At 39.2% G+C, this 25,032-nt stretch overlaps 1 protein-coding gene across 5 annotated transcripts in view; it reads left to right on the top strand.

The window, feature by feature from the left end:
* EXD2 (exonuclease 3'-5' domain containing 2) overlaps nt 1-20,381 on the top strand; it is a 55,476-nt gene extending 35,095 nt beyond the window's left edge. For 4 of the 5 annotated variants that reach the window (XM_033109243.1, XM_033109239.1, XM_033109240.1 and 1 more), the window contains exons 3-9: nt 6,179-6,435; nt 10,430-10,556; nt 13,398-13,729; nt 14,713-14,819; nt 15,077-15,212; nt 16,239-16,595; nt 18,878-19,451. In XM_033109243.1, the coding sequence (XP_032965134.1) occupies nt 6,179-6,435; nt 10,430-10,556; nt 13,398-13,729; nt 14,713-14,819; nt 15,077-15,212; nt 16,239-16,595; nt 18,878-19,094 (1,533 nt within the window). In that variant the 3' untranslated portion in view covers nt 19,095-19,451. Of the gene's footprint in view, nt 1-6,009; nt 6,086-6,178; nt 6,436-10,429; nt 10,557-13,397; nt 13,730-14,712; nt 14,820-15,076; nt 15,213-16,238; nt 16,596-18,877 lie in introns of those variants that run through there. The other variant, XM_033109244.1, reaches the window with a different exon arrangement.
* Nucleotides 20,382-25,032: the final 4,651 nt, after the last annotated feature.

Genomic DNA, 25,032 nt, shown 5'->3' with positions numbered 1-25,032 from the left:
CCCCAGTTTTTTTCCCCTGTCTGATGAATATGTAGGGATGGCTTCTTTTTCATTCTTGACATTCTTGCTTATTTGTGCTTCTTTCTTTTTTTTCTTGATTACTCTTTCCATGGGTTTATCAATTTTATTAGTCTTTTCAAAGAACCAACGTCTGGCTTTGTTGATCTTCTTTATTGTGTATGCTCTATTTCATTGATTTCTGCTCTTTATTATTTATTTTCTTCTAGTTGCTTGGGTATAATTTGCTGTTCTCTATTTATTCTTAACCTATTTTAATCTGACGTCCTACCATACTACTCCACTAAAACTAATCAAGTTGATGGCTTTCTTGTTTTCTGATCCAGTGGACACTTATTTGGACTCATTCCAGCTCTCAAAAGCGTCAGCCGAGTCCCTACACAAGAAATTCTCTTCTTGGCTTTCATGCCCTCACACTCGCCTGTCTCCTATCTTAATGTTCTTTCCTCTTTTTCCCTTTCTGATCCCCCTTTTACCTGACATCTAAATGTTGGCATGGCTCAGGCTTGATTTCTTCTCCATCTACTTCGGGGATTGCAAACTAAGATGCGTGCAAAGTCCAGACAGGAAATGTAAGTGAATGATGTAGAGTGATTACATTTTTGAATGCACAGGAATATTCTTAAGTTTCATAAAGAAATATGCTTCCTCTCTTTTATTCTTTAAACGTAGGCCTTTATGGTCTATCTTTCATTTCCCTAGTTTTGATAGAGACACGGATCCTGATAAATACTTCTTTGTACTAGAAAAATAGTGGTGTACAAATACAATGATACATGGAAAATGACCGTTGGCTTCAGTGTTGAGAAGATGTTACCGTGAATTAGAGAATTCATACCTCATATAAGTGAGGAAGCTGCTATACAGTTCAAGCCAAGTATTGCCAGATTGTTCAGTTCTTCAAGGAGAACTTGGAATATAGACTTTTTAAAATGTGAATTCCACTAATTTTAAAATTCCGGCACAAGTTTTTAAATATATGGAGACAAAAAACCAAAATTAAACATTTCAATGTGTCAGCAGATGGGTCCATGGACCACTAATTTATATCCTCTAATCTACATTCTTTTTTCTAAGTGATCTCGTTTAATTTTTTTGGAGAACCAGTTTAAAAAAAAGTTTTTTTTAATTAAAGTATAATTGGTCTACAATATTATATGAGTTTCAGGTGTACAACATAATGACTCAATATTTATGTACCTTATGATGTCATCATGCACAGTTAGGATATTATTGACTATATTCCCTGTGCTGTACCTTACATCTCTGTGGCTTATTTATTTTATAAGTGGATTTGTACCTCTTATTCCCCTTCACATTTTTTACCCATCCCCTACCTTCTTCCCCCCCTTTTGGCAACCATCGGTTTATTCTCTGTATCTGTGAGTCTGTTTATATGTTATCTTTTTTTGTTCGTTGTTGTTTTTTAGATTCCACATATAAGTGAAATCATACAGTATTTGTCTTTCTCTGTCTGACTTATTTCACTCAGCATAATACTCTTTAGGTTCATCCCTGTTGGCACAAACGGCAAGATTTCATTCTTGTTTATTGTTGACTAATATTCCTGTGTGTTTGTGTGTATGTGTGTGTGTGTGTGTTGTGACATCTTCTTTATCTATTCATCTGCTAATGGACACCTTGCTTCCATATCTTGGCTGTTGTAAATAATGCTGCAATGAACATAGGGGTGCACATATCTTTTCGAATTAGTGTTTTCATTTTTTTTGGATAAATACCCAGAAGTGGAATTGCTGGATCGTCTGGTAGTTCTATTTTTAATTTTTGTGATCTCATCTAATTTTATAGTTTTAAATATAATTGATATGCTGATGACTCTCAAAAGTAGAACTTCAGCCTTTAATATCCATCGGCCTACTTGACATGTCCCTTTGAATGTCCAATAGTCATCTCAGATGTAACATGTTCTTAACAGAACTCTTGATTTTTCTTCCCAAACCTGTATTACCCCTAGTCTTCTCCACCTTTAAGATTTAAATCAGGGAGATATCCTCCCACCTAAGGGTTTTCAAACAGAAGTGATATGATTGAAAGTCTAGACACAAATAGGTATTATGTTGGTGCAAAAGTAATCGCGGTTTTGAAGATTAAAATTACTTGCAAAAACCACAATTACTCTTGCACCAACCTAGTAGTTGTAGTATAGTAAGTGTCTTTAATGGCAAAATATATGGAAATTCAAAGAAGTGTTTATAGAAACCAGAAAATAACACATCATGCTACCAGAAAGAGGTATGAGTTTCCAGATGCTCCTAAGTTACCTATGGTGATACACAACTATGTATAAGTCACCTGTATAAAATGAGGATGCTGACATTTTTTTTTTTAGAAGCTATTATTTTGCCTTTCTCCTGGGGATGTAGGGATGGATGTTAAATATGTTTCTGGCCCCTAACGCCTGATTTTTTTCCTGGAGTTTCTGGCTATGGACTTCCTTGCTTAACATGTGCAAATAATTGGTGCAATAAATATTGAATGAAGTGAAGGTCATTTTCCCAAGAGTATCCTTCTGCAGGCCCAGGCTTCATGATTATCAGAGGTCCACTCGCTTTTCCTTCCTATTACCACTGTGCTTCCCACTTAGGAAGTATTACCAGTGCTATCTCTAAAATAGATTTTGCATCCATCTTACTTCTCTGCATCTCTACTTCTTCCCTAGTCCAAGCCTCAAGTATCTCTCATCTGGACCTTTGCAATAGCCTCCTGACTCTTTGCTTGGACTCTTGTGCTCCTACAATCCCTTCTCCATATAGTAACCAAAGTGATCTTTCAAAAATGCAAATCAGGTCGTGTCAGTCCTCTGCTTAAAACCCTTCCATTGCTTCAAATAAAACCGAGATGTCTTAATTACTTACATGTTCTTAAGGACTTACATGCTCTGGCCTCTCTCAATACCTGGTGTTGTGTCCATCTGTTCTCTTCCCATTCTTCTTATTACTTTACAGCCTCATTGGGCCTTCCTTTTGTCACTTGGATAGGACAAGCTAATTCCTGTCTCAAAGCTATGGACTAAATTTAAGTGATATACAAACACCACAGACTAGGGATGCTCACTAGTTAACCTGTTTGAGCCCAGAACATGGTACCAGATCATTCTTTACTCTTTACTGCCATCGTGGGGTTATTTAAAGAATCATTTGCTTTTCCAGAAAATTTTATCAGCTCTGGACTTTTAGGAATCCTACATAAAGATTAATTTCACAGGTGTTCATTATATTATTTATGCTTTGTAAATTACATACAAGTCATACACTTTTATGTATCCCATACAGAAAACATAATAGAGAAAATAAAATATAAAAATTAAAATATACTACCCAAATTAATATAATTTTAGCATATAATCCCAAATAGGTAAAAATACAAATATTTTTAAATACAAAGAAATAAAATCTGGAAGAAAAAAATGCGGAATGTTAACAGTGGTTTATTTCTGTGTTGTGGAGTTTTGATGTTTTTTCTTTTCGTATAATTGTATGTTTTCTACAATAAATATGCAATGCTCTATTTTTTAAAAAAAGAGAGAATTCTGAAGTTAAAATGGATTTTCCACTGGCCCTCGGAGGATCTCTAAACCAATGTTCTCTAAGTAAACCACTGAAATATGGAAAAAAGTGTTAGAAATTTTGTCTAGAATGATTGATGGCATCATTCATTTAAAATTTTTACTTTTGTGTATATTTAATAATGTGTATAACACATTAGTATAGTAACATGTATATAATTTATAAACATATGCATATATAGTGTATGTCCCAAACATTTTTTATATGAGTTGACTGATCAAAAAAAAAAAAATCAGAAACTACTGGATTAAATAATGCTAATGAAATTAAAACGTCATTTTTTTTCCCTATTACACATAACATTGGTAAGCCAAGGGTTCCATTGTTTTCCATAAATAGTAAGTGATATCAAGGGAAACAAACATTAGAAAGCAAAAGGGGAAAATATGAGAAACAAAGACTAAATATCTATTATTTTATTTTTTTTAAGGAAAGCGCAGCTCACAGTGGCCCATAGTGGGGATCGAACTGGCAACCTTGGTGTTATTAGCACCATGCGCTAACCACCTGAGCTAACTGACCACCCCTAAGCCAAGTTGACTCTGCTCCAAGTATTATTCTTCCAATTATACATTCACTATAAATTTGGTCCCTATTGGAATCATAAAGACTTGGATTTCCAGTGGCAAAACCTTAATTATAATACATTAGGCCTTAAGCACAATCCAGAAACTGTGTTAAAAAGACAACTTACTATATCTGTCCACCTATGTATTTACTTAATGTATTTTATACAGTGGAACCTGATTGAAAAGATATACAAAGATCCAGCCTTATGTATTTGCAGTATTATGTCAAATTAGCAGTGCTAAATATTAGAAGTGGAGATTTATAGCTTTTTCCTAGAGAGAGCTGGTATTACAGAGGGAGGGAATTACTCATTAATAAAAAAGGCAATTTGGCCACAATCGGATGAATTATAGAAGAGGACCCAGTATTCAGTTTCTTTTAGGTCTTTTTGATCTTGGCCGAGCCCCAAGAAATAGACACATTAGAGATCAAGCTGGCATACTTCAATTTGAGGATATGGAAATAGCCCTCACTGATAATAAAGCAGTGCCTGAGAAGGGAAATCCTAAGGCTTTTGTGAATTAAACCATGGTTTTTACTTAGCACTGAAGTTGAAGTCGAGGGCAAAGGGACCTCCTGAATTTTGTCTTGAACAGCAATTCTTTGTGATCTTGACTATTTCCTCTCTGTGATTTTCTCACTCCATAATGAAATATCCCTCCCCTGATGACTTGTAACACTTTGTTTGGACCACTCCTTTGGTGTTTACCACGCGATTTCTGAGGATGTGAGTTTGTGTGCACTGTATTCCACTTGTATGGCTGTAATCCTTAAGGCATGTTCCATCTCTTGTATAACTTTACGTTCACGGTGGCACGAGTGCAATGCCTAGCACGCTGATACTGTGGTAGTGAGAGAACCGCACTGCCTAGAACAGGCAGGGTGCCCACTGTTCACGTTGTGGACAGATGATTCTTTGTTGTGGGGGGCCATCCTGTACTTTGAGGCTGTTTAGCAGCAGTCTGGCCTCTAACTGCTAGGTACCAGTGCACTCTTCCCCAAAGTGTGACAACCAAAACTTTCTCCTGGCATGGCCAAATATCCTGGGGGGTGAAATACAAACATCTTGGTTGAGAACTACTGTTCTAAAGATTGGGAAATGTAGGTTCTGGTCCATTATTTTGCCATTGTCTCTTCATGTTGAGGCAAACTGCTTCACCTGTAGACCTTAAATTTCCTCTCCTGAAAAATATGAGGATTGGAATTTATCGCATACTTAGTCTGTGTCCATGGATAGCTTTACGGAGCTTTTAATTCATGTGAATTTTGTGTTAATTTTTCTAGGCATAACTTCCTGAGCTTTTAGCATTTTCTACAACTTACCTATTACCTCAAAAAGATTAAAGCTAGAACAGTTAATATATAAAGTTATTTTCAATGCTTAAGATATAAGGATCCTAGCTTATGCTCAGTATACATTTTTCTTTTTCATTAATAAACGACCATAAAATGCTGAGAAAGCACTTTGTGCTACCAGGATTTATTACATCGGCAGGTACCATCTATTTATAATGGTATTGTATTTCCTACCTCTTTTTAAAAATCGGATCCTGAGGTAGTGATGATAAGATAAATGAGTCAAGTCAATGGCAAGTACATTAGAGTCTGGATAATAAAAGAGTGTGGTTTTCATTTGGCACTCTGCTCCTTAGCGTTTTTTGGGTTTTTTTGTTTGTTTTTTTCCGTAGCCTTTTAGAACCAGTATGTTTTACGTGACTCTACCAACATGTGCCCCAGGGCTCCTCTGTATCAGCCGGTCACTATTTATGGACTGCTCATATTTCAAGCTCTGGAGTTTCGGCCCTCAGTAACCTTTGTTTAAGTTGCTGCTTCAGAGTACATTGCATTTGTTAGCACAGGCTGATCCTTAGATTTGAACCAAAATCCGGTCAGCTGCGCCCTGTGGGAAGGTGAGGGTGTACCTCTGAAACTTTTTTTTTGCCAGTTTCATATTGTCCTTAGTGCTGTGCTAGGGTGTTAACTGTTTTTTTCCTCTGTTGCAGGTGAATTTGGAAGGCAAAGCCAGTCCTTTGTCACTCCTTCAAATGGCCTCCCCAAGTGGCTTCTGTGTCTTGGTTCGCTTGCCCAAGCTGATCTGTGGAGGAAAAACACTACCAAAAACGTTATTGAACATATTGGCAGATGGCACTATTTTAAAAGTTGGAGTAGGATGTTCAGAAGATGCCAGCAAGCTTCTGCAGGATTATGGGCTTGTAGTTAAGGGCTGCCTGGACCTCCGCTACCTAGCCATGAGGCAGAGGTATGGTTGGTATGAGTGCTGGGATTCCTGTTAGCTGTCGGGCAAATATTTTAGCAAGATTTATAGATTAATGAGAATCAATAGTGAAGCATCTGAAATTCTTTACAAGCCTAGAGGCTTCTGAGATGTATATTGAATTTGTGAGGAAATATTCCAACTTCTGAGAAAACTGTAGTTACTTGGAATTGGTCTTTTTAGATGAAACGTTAATAAGGTGCCTCTATAAACTATAGGTTGTAAACTGATGACCCCACTGGCTAAATTAGGGCTGCAAACGTTTTTTGGTTTTGTTTTTTTATATGCTATTTTTGGGAAATTTTCGTTTAAATCCAGAAGATTTAATGTAAAAATCTGTATTTCTGGCTTCTCTTGAAAAATTAGATGATTTGATTATACTAGGTCAATAGTTCTAGATGGCAATAGTTGGCTGGGTAGCACTGTCCTCTTTAGATGAGCATGTCCTGACTCCTCCTGGTAAGGATTTGAATTTGCAAACTCTGCTTTAGGCTAAAATTGATGGTAACTCTAATCCTTACTGAGAGAAAGAGAGATGTGCCTTTCCCTTAGAATTCTACTTCTATGGAAATGATATTCTAACTTTTTTTTTTAAGGAATCACAATTAATTTCTCGTGTATATACCTACCAAGTCCTCGGTTTAATAATGTGACCTGACGCAGCCTTTCTCCTTGCCTCAGATGACACCGGCATTAAAAGTTTGAAGGTTTTGATAAACGAAGGAAAGGCCTGATTAAAATCTATGCTTATTGTACTTTTTTAGTATAAAATGAAATTTTATTTTAGCTTAGTAATTTGGCTTATGTAAATAAAACTCATAAGTAAAGTATCAAATTTTTTTCAAGTAATACAGGGAAATACTAAAAAATGTTGAACTCTGTAAAAGTGTTTGGAGTATAACAGCAGAAGCCGCCTTTTGTTAGGCTCTTCATCCTTTGGCACTGCCTCCTCACAGGTGCCCACTGTTACTCTGTTGCTAGAGGTGGCGAAGAGTTGACTCTGGAGCTGACTGTGTGGGCGGGAATCCCAGCGCATCCCAGCGCTGCCCCTTTCCAGCTGTGTGACTCTTGGCAAGTTACCAAGCCTCACTATTCCTTAGATTCCTCATCTGCAGTTATAATAATGTTCCTACCTCATAGGATTGGTGTGAGGATTAAATGAGTTAAACTATGTAAAGAACTTAGAAATAGTGTTTGACATAGAGTGCTGTGTAAATTTCACCTGTTACCATCATCATCACTATCACCTTCCACACCATCATCATCTGATTGGTTTGGCCTTCCAGGTCTCTTTCCATGCAATTACAGTCCTCTCTAGGAATATATAAAAACTGTGCCCTGAATTTTCTCTCTAAATGCAGAATGCCCAAGTGTCAGAATAAGAATTTGGCCAAAGCTGAATATTATCATGAATTTTTCTAAAAATAAGAATGAAGCATTTATCAGGCCTTTCATTTTTTAATGAAATTTTATTAAAATTAAAAAATTATCATTTTATTATTGAACACCACAGTAGTGGAAATAAATTTTTTTGACATTATAGTGTAGGAAATTCAGCATTCTTGTGCAAGAATTGTACTTAGCCCTGTTAGTTAACTATGGGTTGTTACTGATGTTAATCGAAAGTAGTTGCTACTTTCAGTTTACTTTGAGGGGTGGTGGGGTGGGCGGGGGGGGGGGGGACACAGTTTTTTGTTGTTGTTGTTTGGGTTTTTTTTTTTTTTTTGTAATGCTGTCTTCTTTTCTTCATGCTCTTTATATTTTTATTATATGTTAACTGAAAATGATTTATTATAGAGATTGTTATATATGATTTTTAAATCTTTCCTAATGAAACTTTGAAGTGGCAAAGGTAGCATCTTGTTTTTAATTCATCCTCAAGCAATGTGAAACGTTCTCAAATATGACATTTAAAAAAAGAATAATGACGTAAATGGAATTAAATAACTAAAAATTAAGTACTGTCCTTCAATGAGGGTATTGATTTCAAGAATTAGGGAATATCCATGCTTGCATAATGACACAGCTGTTAAAAAGTTTGAAATAAGTACATTTGTATTTACTGACATGGAAGGAGGTCTCTGATACATTAAGTGATAGAGCAAGTAGCAGAACAAAAAAACAAAACAAAAGCCTGAAAACGGTATCTACTCTTCCATCGAGCCATTTGTTATTTGTGCGGAAAAAGTCTGGAGGGTCATATTCCTGAGGAGTGGAAGTGTGGGGCGGAGGGCTTTCACTTCTCACCCATTATACTGCTCTCTTGTCTGAATTTTTAATAATAAGCACTCATTACTTTTATACTTTCTAATAAACAAAAGAAAGTTTTATGTCTCACCCAAATCCTAATTTCCATTAATTGAACCAACACCTTATATATTTTATCTAAGTGTGTCTGGACCTGTTTTTACTTTTTAGTCAGTGCTCCTTTTGGGGGTGATGAAATCTATCAATTTATTGCTTGTTCTTGTAAGGAAAGACTTCCTTTTCATCATCATTATAATGATTTCACTTCCTACAATACCTGAGGAATCCTACATGTTGTAACACTGACATGAACCTCCACCTCCAAGTTTCCTGCTCTAAAACTTCTAGTATCTCACTTGGTAACCAGCAAGCCAGCTCCACTTGTGTAGATGGATATGTTCTTAGTTTTACATTTATCTCTTGTTTGGAATCTCCAATCCTCGGACATATTAATTTCTTTTTCGCCACCCTGCAGCTATTTTAATCAAAAAGTGTTTGAAGAGCAGAAAGGTTATTTAGTTTTATTGTACCTTCACCCCCTCAATGAAAATAGCCTTACCATTTTTTTCAAATTTGAAAAGTAATACACCAACAGTAGCTGACTCAAATATAGAAAAATATAAAGAGGATATCAAATCACCTCAAGGCCCACACCCAGAGATAATACCATGTTTCTACTAAAATAAGACCTAGCAGGACCATCAGCTCTAATGTGTCTTTTGGAGCAAAAATTGATATAAGACCGGGTCTTATATTATATTATATCATGTAAGACCCGGTCTTATAGTGAAATAAGACCAGATCTTATATTAATTTTAGCTCCAAAAGACACATTAGAGCTGATGGTCCGGCTAGGTCTTATTTTCAGGGAAACACAGTATCACTAACATTTGATCAATATCTTTCTAGTTATCTCTGTGCTTCTTCTCCCTCACATACCTAAAATTGCATACACAAATGTATTGTGTAGTATATATACCATGTTTCCCCCAAAATAAGACCTTATATTATATAAGACCCGGTATTATATTATATTATATTATATTATATTATATTATATTATATTATATTGATCTGGTCTTATATTAATTTTTGCTCCAAAAGACGCATTACAGCTGATTGTCTGGATAGGTCTTATTTTCGGGGAAACACGGTATTAACATAAAGGAACCATAACATATGTTTTCTTTCACAGTCTCTTTTTACTTAACTAACATGTCATGGACACCTTTTTACATCAATGCAGATCCACATTCCTATTTTTAATAGCTGTATGGGATTTAATTGCATGGATATTTAACCAGTCTTATAGTGATGGATATTTAGGTTGTTCCCAATGTTTTGCTACTATAAATAGCACTACAATGAAGACTGTTTTATGTCCATTTGTTCTTGGGATGAATTCCTAGAAGGGGAATTGCTGAATCAGAATTTTTTGTTCAAAATTTTAATTTTGCTATTCATTGTTAAACTTTTTAATAAAGGTTATAAAAATATACAGTTCACAGATTTTAGGTTAGACTGATTCTTCATGCTCCACAAATATTAGATATAGTTATTTTAAAAATATAATCTAATAGATTAAAAAATTGTGTATAATTTTTATTTTATCTTATTTGATGTCTAGTGAGATTATCTGTCATCTGCTTATTGGCCATTTATATGTTTTTTTTATTTGCCTGTTCTTGTTCTTTTCCCATTTTTGATACATGATTTTATTTATTTCTTGTAGAAACAATTTGCTCTGTAATGGGCTTAGCCTGAAATCACTCGCGGAGACTATTTTGAACTTTCCCCTTGACAAGTCCCTTGTACTTCGTTGCAGCAACTGGGATGCTGAGAATCTTACTGAGGACCAGGTACTTCTTATCAGAGTAGTGAAGGATGGAAGAGTCATTGCTTGTGAAGTATAACTGTTTTTAAATTTTCAATCCTCAAATATGATATAAACATTGGGCAGAAATGCCTTAAAATAGACGCATTGTCCGATGATACCCAACATGACTGATCTATAATAATGCTTAATGAGATTTTAGAAACTGCAAAAAATAATATTTAAATTTGACATGAAAAAAAATGGATTGAGAGTTCAGCACATATGGCCAGGCTTTTGGACTAGTGGGTTTTATTATCAGTAACTATAGATTACAATCAAATGTCAGTAACTGTAAGCTTTTTCTCAGGCTATTCAGTTTCTCCAGAGATGGATCTCCTAGTCTTGTGCCCAAGAGGTAGAAGCCCCACAGCCTATATTTTGGTAGCTGAGTGGGGGAAAGGTACTAGCAATCTCACCGTTCGTAGACTTTCCCATAATCCCCCTTTTTTTCAGGTGACACTTTGCCTCCAACCTTCACTGTGCTTGGTATCACTAGGTCCCGATCCTCTGTGATTTAACCATTTGACCTAAAAGTGTCAGAAACCAAATCCTGTACATTGAGTAAAACAAAGCAAAGCAGAAAGAAGAGTTTATTGCAAGGGTTTTGACCTGCAAGGCGGGAAACTCAAGGCTACGGGAGCAATGAGTCCCTAGTTGCTCACAAACTAAAGAGTTTTTATGGGGTATATGCAGAAGTTACTTGGCTATTTCAGCTGATTGGTTGCCTAGTGGTCTTCTTCCTTATTTGAATCAGGGTAGCTGAGAGAGGGAACAAAGAAGTCCAAACATGGTGTGAACAGACTTGGCATTTGGGGATTGGCTGGCTACCTTTGCTGATTTCTGAAGACAACTGTAAATTCCTGCAATTTATGTTAAGTTTTTGTTTTCCTCAATGTGCCTGCATTGGCCAGCTCCATTTTTTTCCTGACATAAATGGATTTCATTTTAGTTTTGGTTCTACAAACGTTTACTCTTTTGCCTGAGAGAAGGAGTAATTATCTGGCCCTGTGGTATAAAAGAGGATATCTGGAGTTGTAAGGGTTCTTTATGAAGAGTCTCACCTTTTCCTCCTGTTTTCACTCCTGTTTGTATCCTTGCTTTCACAGATACCTGCTGCCTCCCGTTCCTTATGCTTTACCATTCTTTGTGGCTCAAAATAATTTGATTTTTGGATTTTGAGCTTACCAGCCCCTATAGGCCTAGGTTTCCGCCTTCTCTTGCTTGCTGAGTCGGTTACCACTTATTCATCCTTCCAAAACATTGTTAATGGAAAGAGATACCAATAGTTAGTATCTTAAGGTTAGTATCCTGTGAAGAGAGTTCCAGTAATCAAATTATCTGAATTTGTTTCTACAGCTATTTCTGCTTTGCTGTGACCCTAAGTAAGTTACTTCCTTGTGCTTTGGTTCATTTGTTCATTCCTTCTTTCCTTTCTTCCGTTTAATAGTTTTACTGAAATATAATTTACATACAATAAAATTCACCTATTTAAAGTGTACAAGTCAATGGATTTTAGTATATTTACAGAGTTGTGCAGCCATCCTCACAATCGAATGTTAGAACACTTTCATCACCCAAAAGGAAACACCATACCCGTTAGCAGCCACTTCTCATCCCACCCCACCACCCCAACATCTGGGTTTGGTGTGGTCGTTTGAAGCACAGCAATTTTTAATTTTGATGAGGTCTAGTTATCTATTTTTTTCCTCTTATTGCTCATGCTTTTGGTGTCACATCTAAGAAATCATCGCCTAACCCAACTCATGTACTTCTATGTTTTCTTCTAAGAGTCTTATGTTTTAGCTCTTACACTTAGGTTTATGATCCATTTTGAGTTAATTTTTACGTGTGATGTGAGGTAGGGGTCCAACTTCATTCTTTTGTATGTAGACATCCAGTTGTTCAGTACCATTTGTTGAAAAGGCCTTGGTTTCCTTATCATTTGAAAATAATTTGTTAAAAAGCACTCTGAACTCTGCACATTCGAGTACTTTTCCCATGGGAGACAGCTTGCTGCTAGATATGTATTATAGATTGTTGGGTCTAGGTGGAAAACGTTACCCAAACTTGTTTTATTCTAAAAGCATTAAAAAATCCTTACTAATAGTATTGTTTCAGGCTGGGTTATTAGAAATGAATTAAAGAAATCAAAGTCTTTATAGCCTTTGTTGAGAAAGGCTATTAATTACAGTTTTGACTACTTTTATTTATGACCAGCTTCCCTGTGACCAGTTGCTTGGGAGAATGATTTACCATTATTAAATAAATAAATTCCAGAAACTGGCCCTTGTGACTTTTGATTTGAGGCCCATGTTTGAAACTGTTTGTTTTCCTTGTTTTCAACATCTTAGTAATAGGTATGGCAGTGAACTTCACTGTAGGGCCTCTTAATGAATCTTGGTGTCAGCTGTTCTAGGTGGTGAGTACCCCCAACGTGAAGTTCATATACTGATTGTCAGACCTGTGGTAACTACCCTATCCCAAACTGGAGAAAAATCTGTCTAGAAGTTTTGGCAGTAAATAGAAAGAAACTTCACTGATTTATATAGTTTAGGATTTTTGAGCATTATAGAGTAAGTCACTATTTTAACTATTTTAGTTGAAAACATAGGGAACATGAGGATTCCTCGTACTATTTGGTTTACTTTTGTATAGTTTGAAATTTTTCATAACCACAAGTTTTTAAGAAGTACGTGATGCCTAGGTTATTATATTATACGACTTGAATTAGAACTAAAATTGTTTATATCTTTGTGCTTGACTTTGCAGTTGCTCTCTCTGGTTTGCCTTCCAGATTCCACTGATCTCTGACTTTTCTCTTTAGGTAATTTATGCTGCCAGGGATGCCCAGATTTCAGTGGCTCTCTTTCTCCATCTGCTTGGATACCCTTTCTCTAGGAATTCAACTTTAGAAGAAAACGATGACCTCATCGGCTGGAGAAGAGTCTTGGAGAAATGCCAGGATGTGGTAGACATCCCGTTCCGAAGCAAAGACATTAGCAGATTGGGAGAAGAGGTTAATGGGGAAGCAACAGAATCTTTGCAGAAGCCAAGAAATAAGAAGTCTAAGATTGATGTAACGGTGCCAGGCAACCACCAAGGGAGAGACCCCAGAAAACATAAAAGAAAGCCCCTGGGGGTGGGCTATTCTGCCAGGTAACGGAGTTGTTCCCTGTCTAGTAAAGAGTCAGAGGCCCGGCCTCCAGCAAGGCGCATGCGATGCCTCACCTTGGGTCTGGGGAGAAGGCTTATGTGGTAAGGCAGCAGAGGCTCTCCAGGGATTAATTGTGTTTTTCCTTTTCCTTCAAGGACACGTGGAGCTATCCTTTGATTTATTTGTGTGTTTTTCTCTTTTTCCCCTTCTTTTACTTTTTTATGGTTGGAGTGGAAATGAGGAGAGCTTAACCTAGCTTTGTCACTGATCTTGATTTGACCTTAGACCGGGACTTTCTCCAATTATAAATGAGGGTGTAATTACTATTCCTGCTTGCTTCAGAATAGCTGTGAAAATGAATAACATGAAGTACATCATACTTTTCAGGAGAAGTGCATCATCTTGTTCATTTTGTATTTGACTATTTAAAATAGCACCCAGCTCTAAGCCAATATCACACAGCTTATGTGTCCAGTGCAGAAAGATGACTGATAAGTGCTTTGCAGTGGAAGTTTGGTCCCTGTAGCAAAGTGCCTTTAGGAATTGGATGATTAAATTGAAGCAAGTATTGCGTATGATCCAGAAATAAATGCAGGCGGCCCTCATCCCTTTGGACTGAAGTTCTTTAATTTTAATTTACTTTGTATAATCCAACGATTACTCTGTAGGGCAGTTTTCTTGGTGCTGTGTTCCTGTTTGCTTTCATGATAGAACTGTGTAACACTACCCAACTCAGTCCTCAGTGTCCCAATCCATAAATATAAAAACTAGAAATATAAACTAATTCATTTTTATTTCTGTTTCCTAGCCCAATGCAGATGGAGGAATTAACATGTTTTTTTTGCCTTTTCCCCCCCATAAATGTAATGTTTGCCCCTGGTCTTGAGAATAACTTGGGTCGTTCAGAAGAGAACGATGGGAGGCAACTGATTCTTGGACCAATAGTTAGCTTTCGGTTTTAGAGTTCTCTCTCCCTTCCCTGCAGAAAATCACCCCTCTATGATAACTGCTTTCTCCATGCTCCTGATGGACAGCCCCTATGCACTTGTGATCGAAGAAAAGCTCAGTGGTACCTGGACAAAGGCATTGGAGGTTTGAGATTTGGCTGTCGTATTTTATCTATAATTAGGTGCATGTGGGCTCTGGCAGGAGTGGGGAGTGAAATAAGAGAGAGGGATGGATGCGTAGAAGAAGGCAAAGAGAGGTCTGGAGTCACATGGGATGGGGCTATTCAAAATCCAGAAATAGTGACGTCTGCCAGGACAGAGCAGAGAACGATGAAGGTGGTATTTCTTTCCCGGGGGACAGGTGAGTAGTCACACCTAATGAAAACTTATTTTTTCTATAAGAGCTGGTGAGTGAAGAGCCTTTTGTGGTGAAGCTACAGTTTGAACCTGCGGGAAGACCTGAATCCCCAGGAGACTACTACTTGATGGTTAAAGAGAACCTGTGTGTAGTGTGCGGCAAGAAAGACTCGTACATTCGGTGAGTGTGGGGTTGCCTGCCCTGATTGTCTGCCTCCATGGAAGTTGCCTGGGTAGCCATATGCAGAGCCCTAAGGGGCCTTGCTGGAATCTGCCCACTTTGGCTGAGAGACTTGTCCCTATGGGACATTTACGTTTCCCTGAGAGCTTTGACATTCTGCCTGGCCTTGTGTTAGTGGCGCCCACCTCTCCTGAGCCCAGTTCTTACTTTCTGGTCTACAGCACTCTTCTCAGTAACAGTTTGCCATAATTTACTTTGTATAATCCAACGAGTGGTTCCCTTTTGCTCATGAAGGAACTGAGACCAGTTCCTTCCGAAGCTGACTTTCTGTCCTTACAAGCCTCCCTTGAGTGGCTCACCAGCTTTCTGATCTTTGGTACTGTTCATGAAGTGTCCATGTGACAAGGCTTCCTCCTTGACTTCTGTGAAGTAACTCACTTTCCTCCTTTCTCCCCTTGCAAAATGAGATAAGTAGTTGTGGCTACCAGGAGTTTTTCCTGAGAGCTTAGTTCTCCTTAGAAAATAATGATGGACTCTGATGAACCAGGGAAATAATCTTAGAGGAAGGGATTATTCAAGCTGAGGAAATTGGCTTTTTCAGGTCACCAGGCTCCCAGAATTTCAGGAGTAGAGGTTACCTGCAACATGCTTTGAGAGAGTTGTTTTTTCCAAATGTTAAAGGCCATTGGACTTTCTTTTCATTTGTCTGATACTTTTCCTTATGGAGCACAAACTTCTCAAAGGTTATTAGGCTTTTGCTACCCCTGACCCTCCCCTGAAGCCTGATAACAGGTAGTGTTATTCTCACTTTAAGAAGAGAGGAACCTAAGGCACAGGTAGGTAGGTAGGTGAGCCCATAGTGGAATAGGTAGCATTGTTTTTATGTACTCTCTGTTGGGTAGTGGGGCCCAAGGCTTTGCGGTCACATTTAGGTCCAGATCAGAATCCCAGTAGCCCTCCTGCTAGCTCCATGTATGTTCTGTGTCATATGCTAATGAGCACTGCCTTCCGGGTGGGCTGACTCAGGAAGAACGTGGTTCCACATGAGTACCGAAAGCACTTTCCCATTGAGATGAAGGACCACAACTCCCACGATGTGCTGCTGCTCTGCACCTCCTGCCATGCCATCTCCAACCACCACGACAACCATTTGAAGCAGCAGCTAGCCAAGGAGTTCCAGGCCCCCATCGGCTCTGAGGAGGTCTTGCGCCTCCTGGAAGACCCTGAGCGCCGGCAGGTGCGTTCTGGGGCCAGGGCCCTGCTCAACGCGGACAGCCTGCCTGCTCATCGGGAGGAGGAGCTGCTGCAAGGACTCAGAGAGTTTTATAACACAGACATGGTCACGGATGAGATGCTTCAAGAGGCTGCCAGCCTGGAGACCAGGTACAATGGACAGTTGTGGTCAGAGAAGGGACTGAGGAATAACAGTGACGTTAATCCTGACTACTTAGTGAGAATGCTTGCCAGGGAGCGGGTATGCGTCGCTCAGGTGCCGTGCATAGCCTCATACTTCTCTCATACGTATCTAGTGGCTTAAAATACCAGGGGGGTGGGATAGAACCATGTATTTGAGAATTTCCTTTCCATAGGAGACTTGCCTCGATCCTTGACCCTTTAAGGTCATATACTTATGTCCAGTCATTTTCATGACTAGCAGGAGAGTTCAAATGCAGTGGAGTTGTGCCTTATATATTCAGTGCAGAAATAAATCCTTAAGTCAGCACATAAGATGAAAATAATAGTCAAAAGATACCCTCAAATCTCTCGAGTTGCCCATGAAGTACAGTAAATGTGGTTTTATGTCTCTTACCTTAGCCAGGTCTGTGGGAATTGAGACCACTGGATTCATGTTTCCTATCTCACCTGCATTCCAGAATACTGGCCCACTGGATGGAATATTGGCCAGGATTGCTGTTACTATTTAAATGACTTTTCTCCTTTTTCTTTCCTTCCTTGCTTTCTCCCTCCTTCTCCATGAGTACACAGTTGAATTCATGTGACTTATATCAGTGTTCCTAAATGAGAAGTTTATGATCTGGAGAAATGAATGGGTCCATGGCTCAGATGATAAAAACTGGGCTCTCTGCTATAGTTTTGCTTCCCAACTCTCACTTTTTTCAGTAGTCCTAGGGGTTGAAATAATTGAACTGATAAATTCACAAAACCCTGATAGTGATGCTGGTTGCCTACCATATTTTTGTTATAAAAAAACCAAAGCACCTTAATTAATAGCAGTAAATATTTATTGAACAAATATTCGTAGATATACTAATCTAACCAGGCTAATAAACTTTATATAAATCATCTTGATTATTTCTTGTAACAACCCTCTGAGGTAGGATTTAGATTTCTAACTGGTAACTGCTAACATTATATCTTACATTTTTTAAAAAAATCTTTCAGTTTAAAAAAAATTATCACTATATTTTATCCTTATAACCATTCTGCGAGGTTGTAGATACCCTGAGGTTAAAGTTAAGTAACTTACCAAAGTCATCTTAGAAATGAATGACACTGGCTCCTTTAACCAGTTCCCAAATGTATTTCCTAAAAGAGCCAATCTTCCCCTTTCAGCCACTGACCTTTCTAATAAATCCCTCTTGCTGACTTGGATAGAAGGATGCTGGACTTGGATGTCTAGGACCGAGAAGAACAGCTGGTTCGGGAAAGATAGACAAGTTAGTGGGATGTGTAGGAGCTAAATAATAAAATGTCTGAAGATACCCAGAGGGCACTGACACTGCTAGACTGGTGGGGGTCTTGGGAGGGAGGACTGAGTGAGGTGGGGCTTCCAGGAGAGGAACTGGGCCCGCGGGGCAGGGAGCTTCCTTGAGCAAGGTAATCTGTATTCACGACAGGTGAGAACACGGTTCGCTTGGTATCAGAGCAGTTGTTAAGGCCTCTGCGTAGTTGGGAAGGAGGCAAGGGTTCGTCTTCCTCTTCCCCAGCACCAGCTGCACAACGAGCAACCATGGCAGCATTTCTTTGTGACCGAAACACTTCTCATGAATGTGGTTTGGCATTCTTTTTGTGAGAAGGAAGACACTAAAGAGATGTCCCACCTTTCATTTTACATTCAGATATTACACTGCTATGAAAAACTGGCACATGTGGGCTGATTTAACAGCCTCATATAAGTACTGAGTATGGTTCAGGATGAATAACTTAAAAGGCGCATGAGCTGGTAACTGAGCACCCTGGAGTAAACACAGGACCAGCATTCTTCACCCACCACCAGCCAGACAGTAGGGCCCCTGCAGCAGGGGCTGAGCATCATGCAGTGGTTTTCCCACAAGTATAACTCAGAATCCCCAAATGCCTTCTGTCGGATTATAGGCAATATATCCAAACTGTTTTTTTGTTTCTATTTTTTTGTTTTTATTTTTTAAGGAGGGCGCAGCTCGTAGTGGCCCATGTGGGGAACGGACCGGCAACCTTGGTGTTAGCAGCACCACACTCTAACCAACTGAGCTAACCGGCCACCCCCCAAAATATTTTCTAAAAGGCAGATACGGGAAAGAGGATGTTTTAAAAACGTTAAAGTAACCAACCGGTTAGGAGTCTAGCAGCCTCCCATGTGCCCTTATGCCCACAGCACTTGGAGCCCACGGTGAGACCTTCCTGTACCGTTTCCCTCAGACCCTTTGCATTTTGTGTCTTGGCAGGATTTCCAATGACAACTATGTTCCTCACGGGCTGAAGGTGGTGCAGTGCCATAGCCAGGGCGGGCTGCGCTCCCTCATGCAGCTGGAGAGCCGCTGGCGTCAGCACTTCCTGGACTCCATGCAGCCCAAGCACTTGCCGCAGCAGTGGTCAGTGGACCACAACCATCAGAAGCTGCTCCGGAAATACGGGGAAGACCTTCCTGTCAAGCTGTGGTGATAGCTGCTCCCCTCCCAGGTTCGGACAGCTGGGAAGCTGAAATCAAGGTTGAAAAGTCACCTCTTCCTGTTTTAATACATCGATAATTGTCAAAGCCTGGTGACACATCTCAGAATACTAACCCATACTGATCCCAGGATGCTTCTCGTGGAGCAAGGCTATTGTTTTAAGGAGAGCTTATAGTTTTGAATTTGGGTTGGGCAGGGTGAAATTTCTTTTTTCCTCCCTTTTATTTTTATTTCTGTGGACGGGGGGGCCATGGCCTTTATTTAACTCTTTCTCTTTCGCTTTCCCTGTGCAGATGGTAAATGAAGGATTCTCCCTGAAGTGATTTGTCAAGACTGTCAGGTTTTTAATACATTTGTTCTCTGTCCAGTATGTTGGTTTATATCAAATTGGTTGTCAAGTATTTCAATCCCATCAGGTTAGGAGGGAGAGTAAGTTCTCCCAGGGGGTTGGAGAGGTGAACAACGGTTCAGATTCGTTTTTCCAGTTCAACCTCATAATTATAATTCTTTTGGCTTAATGCTCTCCCCATAACTTACCTGCCTGGGATCCCTCCCATCTGGATCATTTCAGTTTATTTCACGTACACTTGACAATGCTCCCCTTTACAGGTCCAGGACCAAAGCAGCAACTTCCTGCCCTACACATCTACCCTAACACTGGGGGGATCCTTTTCTGGAAATAGGCCTTCAATCTGGGTGGGACAGTGAGAAGCTTCAGCACCATCTCCCAAGAGAATTTTGGTAATTTGCTCCACTTTCCCTTTCATACTGTTTATTGTCTGCTTGTTACGGTTCTCCTGCCCAGAATGGCAAGGTTTTTTAGCTTAATCTCTTTCAAAAGGAAGATTCTCTTTTCTCAGAATCAGTATCAGGTCCCTTCAGATTTGCATACTGACCTCTTTGGAGCACTTCATTCTCTCCAAGTCAGTTGGTCAAGTTGTAATATGAGGGGACACCGAGATGAATTAATATGTTTAGATGTTCAAAACAGTGGTGTTTTATCTTTGAAAATGTGAGGTCACCACTTAGAGCATGAAATCAACTTACTGGTGATTAGTATTTTTTCTAAAGTATTAGGAAAACTTTCTTATTTTATAAGATCTTAAAAAACTAAAAAAGAATTTTATGGCCAGAATCCAGTAAGAGTTGTGCATTGGAATTGTGCCCAAGTCGGTGGTGATTGTTCTAACATTGATAAATAAAACTTCTAAGCACAAAACTCACTGATTGTAAACGTAAAAATTTTTTCTTTATAACTTTATAAAATTGGTAAATATTCTTCGGGGAGGAGATAGTTATCCTACAGGTCCCTGCCACATGGCAGTACCGTGGTATGTGTACACAGATGGGTATGTAGCACTCAGACATTGCAGCGTTGGCCCGTCAACAGCAGCCCACAAATACATGTGTACATCCTACATTTTGTTTCTCTGCCCCTTTATTCCCACTTTCCTCAAACAGGCATTTCTGGGATCTAAAGTAGAAATCCTTGAAAATGAATAGTACCAGCCACTTTGGGGACTGTATGTTCAACGCAGTAGGTTATTAGGAGCCTGTGTCTCGGTGGTCATACTGCATGGAGCCCAGTGGTGGAGAACCATGGAGATGGGATAGGTGGTCATGTAGTAGGCTGGCCACAAGGTGGCGCTCAGAGATTTTTGTTTTATATTCATTCTTGAGAAGTAAGAGGCTTTTAAAACACATGGTTCCTGAACATAACTCATGACTTATGGTTCACATTTTGCGTAGTTTATTTGGGGTTATTTTGATAGCTTTACAAGAAAAACTTCTTCCTCTGAAACAGGGAGTAGGGCTCTTTTGTTCTCTTTCCTTATAAGCCTCGAGCTAGGAGGTAAGAAACACAGACAAAAGTCTTTTAAGGTCCAGTAGTTGCTGTGGAAAGAAGGAATGGGTTCTCCAACAGAGCTTCCTGCAAAGCCCCGTAACAGAGCCAGCAGCCATGATAGAAAAACATGTTGGACTGTGGCACATGAGCTTTCTCATCCTTTCCAGAAGAGTTACTGTGGAGAGTTGAATCTTTTTGTTCTCTGAGTCAACGTTGGACTTTAGCAGCCTTTCTTTAAGACTGACAATTACTGTTTCAAATGAGGTATTTTAGAGTAGGCATATTATAAAATAAATATTTATTGTTTTTTTCTGATACAAAAGTGAGGTATGCTTATTAGAGATGAGTCTAAAAAAAGAATCAAAATCATCCATCTTCCTTCTATCTAGAATGGAGCTGACCTTTGCTGGTATGTTTATGAATTTCCTTTCAGAATTTAAAAAGCATATAAAATATATAATGTTTAATCAAAATTGAGCATCATACACATACACAACTTGCTATCTTATTTTCCCCCTCACTTAATATGGTATCACAGTCATTTACTTCCTGTGTGTTTAAATCTTTGAAAGTAGATTCATAGTGGCTTTACCTTGCTTTAATTATCTATTCCCGCACTTGAAAATTTTGGTTGTTTCAGGTCCTTTGTTAAATAGTATCAGTGACACTGTGGTAAACTTTCTGTGTATAAATCTTTGACTATATCTTTAATCATTTTACTAGAATAGAATCCTAGAAATTGGATGGTGAGGAGGGAACTCTCATTGCTGGAGTGAGAACAAACTGATGCACCTTTAGGAGTGCATCTCAAGGTAGTGCTTCTCGTTGACCCTGTGGCTCGTGTCCCGGTGCATTTGCTGAGTTTCCATGTGAGTGGCAGTGAGAAGACAGTGTCATAGCAAGGACCTCTTGGAATGTGTCCTGATCGTTATGTTTATAGGCTCAGAGTCTTTTCTCGGCTTCCCTTTTATGTCCTACCCTTTATTACCTAATTTTTCCCTTACAGTCAATGTTTTTTGTAGAAAAACTTTATTTTAAAATAAAAATGTCAAAAATTTTTAATTAAAAATAACATTTTTTATTTTAAAATAGAAGTTACAGACAGATCTTTTTTTTTTTTTAATGGACAAGCAATTAGTGATTTGCCATTCTAAAGTGAACAAAGCATGATAGTCAGGGATTTGTTTGCCTCTTACGACTGAAGCCATAAGTTACTTATTATTACCCATGTCGCAGATAGAGATCAGATGACAAAATGTGTTCTGTTGAAATAAAGCCGTTTTAATTCCTCCTTTTAGACTCTTAGGAACCCAGCAGGCAGAAAGAGCTTTTGTTCAGCTTCCTATTCTGCCTGTTAGTTTGGGACCCTAACATTTGACTATAATTTAAATTCTTAGTTTACCTTGTCTCTCTGAGTTTTTCATTCATTCATTTATCCTTTCTTCCTTTTTTTTCTTCATTATGTCTTATCTTCATGAGAGGTTATCACTTTTTACTTTTAAAGGAGATGGTTTCTCAGTTTGCTAGTTTATAGGTTTTAAAAGAATTCCTTTTTCTGGATCATTTGTCTTTTCTGTTGTTTAGGTGGTCGTTTTTAAGGTATCTAACCCTCAGGAATACAGTGAGAATAAGTTTTGGGGGGATGATGGGAGCTAAAAGAGGGTATAAGAATGATTCTCGTTATGATTAACTCTTGATCTGAATAACAAAATAATATGTAATCCCCCAAATATTTTCATTTTAAAATTCAGCTAGACTTTGCAAGTATTCACCGAGTTGCCTCCTCATGTTGGAGCCTAAGACCTTCTGCCTGTCCCCAGTCCTGGAACAGTTTCACATCAGGCGACGGAGCAGGGCTGACGTGCAGCCAAATGTCCTGCTTGTGCAAAAGTCCCTGTTCCTCCAGCTACTAGGAGACGCATTAGCCACTGCCTTTGCTTGCGGCACCAAGGCCGTTGCTTAAATGCCAGTATGTTATTTGGAAAGGTAGGAAGTAGATTAGACCATTGTTTCCTTCTAACTGGCTCTGTCTGTGGCCAACTCTGGTTGGAGGTCCCTAGACGCTGTGGGTAACGGGACCAAATGAGTAGCCACGGCGGATAATGATAACCAAGAACTAACTTCCTTTGCACTGGAGTGGGGAATGTCAAAGAACCTAGTTCACGTGCCCTGGCTTTTACCCTCTTCTAATGTGGTGCGCACTGACTAAAACGGTGCTTCTCTGCCTGGACTGAATGGAGCTAATCGCATACTCTCCAGATTGAACTCAGAGCATTTGAGCTTTGAGCTCCAGCTGCCTTATTCGATATTAGTTTTGAATTTTTCTCTCTTGCTAAATGGGTAGCTTGTTGCCTTTGTGTCAGCATAAGCCTCAAAAGCTGCTGAGTTTCAAGTCAGTATTCCTGTAAGTATGATGTGTGGTCCAGAAAATTTCTGCGTTGAAGAGGCTACTTATATTCTACTCCTGCTTCCCAAGGACCTCCCTTCTCAGGCTGCGATGTGCTGGGGCAGAGGTGGGATTCTGACTGTTGAGGCCACCAGGGTCTCTCTAAGTCCTGGATAAGAATCAGAAATTTGAGCTTAGTAAGCTAATGGGGCTGAAAAGGAATGAAAGATTGAGACATGGGTAGTTTTAAAAGAGGTACGTTTATTTGGTTGGTGCGGGTGAGGGGGGTGCAGTCCATGGACTTTATATTTTGCTTTTTCCTATACTTAGCTCTGTCGTGAATTGGAGGATTAGAGGAATAGGCTGGGGACCAGCATTCTGGTTCTGGTCATTAGCTGTGTGTCTTTTGGACCAATCACTCGGCTCCTTTATTGATCAAGAAAATGATGAGTTGGAATTAGATACGCTGTAAGGGCAGTTCTAGCTGTAGCATTCTGTAATACATCCCACCATTTCTTGATGTGGTACTTTCCCTCGGGTGCTATGTACCTTCTGCCTCATTGCACACTCTCCTCCCTGGGGAGGGAGACTGTGCAAGGAATGGAGGGGAATGAGGGAAGCAGGATGCCACATCATGTCCTCCTGGCCTCATCAACTAGGGAGAAGCCTGCCCCTTCCATCTGGTACTGCACCTGGGGTCAAAATACTCTTCTCACCAGAGATGTGCTGAGTGTAGCCTTAGGGAACCCAACGTTTCTACTCAGGTCACTATTTAACTATAAAGAAGGAAGAGAAATCTTTATCTTCAGCCCCACTGCTAGTGCTGTAAGGTGGTATGTAAGAGATAAGCATAGAGTGGAAATTAGGCAAGTTTGCCAAGTATTGTAGACAGGAGGATATTGAGCAAAAAAAGCCTGACTGCTTCTCATTTTAAGGATAGGCAGAATTAAGGCTATACTTTATAGAGAGAATTGAATAGAATTGGGTCTTTCAAAAAAAAAAACACAAAACACATTAAACCAGTAAGTTAAAAATACTTTTTTTTTTTTATGTTTCATGACTGCCTAAGAAAATTTGAGGGGTCCACTGTGTTAACACATTATTATCCATCTGTGAACCTAAAGGCATAACTAACTTACAGGGCCTGCATTTTGCATGACTGTGACTTCCCCTGGACTTTGCCCTGCTTACCTTTGCCTGGCCAGCAGTGAGACAGACATGTGCAAAATGGAAAGATTGCACTTTATAAGCTGCTGAAAGACAGTTTTCTCTCTATGTATCCATTCCCTATGACCTGGCAGAAAATACACTTTCCAGTCCATCCTGGTGCTTATTTTCAGTCCCAAAGAGGGTGTGGTGTATGGGTTTTTCTTTATGTAGCATAGATTTGTACCACGTATCCTAAACTGAAAGCTCTATTTACAGTAATTACCTAGACGTGGACGTGAGCCCCCATTTTCTACCAAATTGTTATTCCAGAAAAGGTGACCAGATAGCCAAAATGGAGGCTCAAGTATATTTCTCTGCCCTCTCCTCGGTGGACCCCAACCTGATCTAAAATTCTGACGTCTTTTGTTATATCCCAGCTAGCTTAGTCTCTTTTTAATCAAGATATGTGTGTTTGGCCCTGGAGGTTTGGCCCTGGAGGCTGGAGCACATATGGCTTCCTCTGAATTCTTGGATACAATGAGCAGGACT

The sequence above is a fragment of the Rhinolophus ferrumequinum genome, chromosome 6 (assembly GCF_004115265.2).
Source record: "Rhinolophus ferrumequinum isolate MPI-CBG mRhiFer1 chromosome 6, mRhiFer1_v1.p, whole genome shotgun sequence".
Classification (NCBI taxonomy): Eukaryota; Metazoa; Chordata; class Mammalia; order Chiroptera; family Rhinolophidae; genus Rhinolophus; species Rhinolophus ferrumequinum.
The sequence above is the reverse complement of the archived record's forward strand: the minus strand, read 5'-3'. Positions and strand labels throughout refer to the sequence as shown.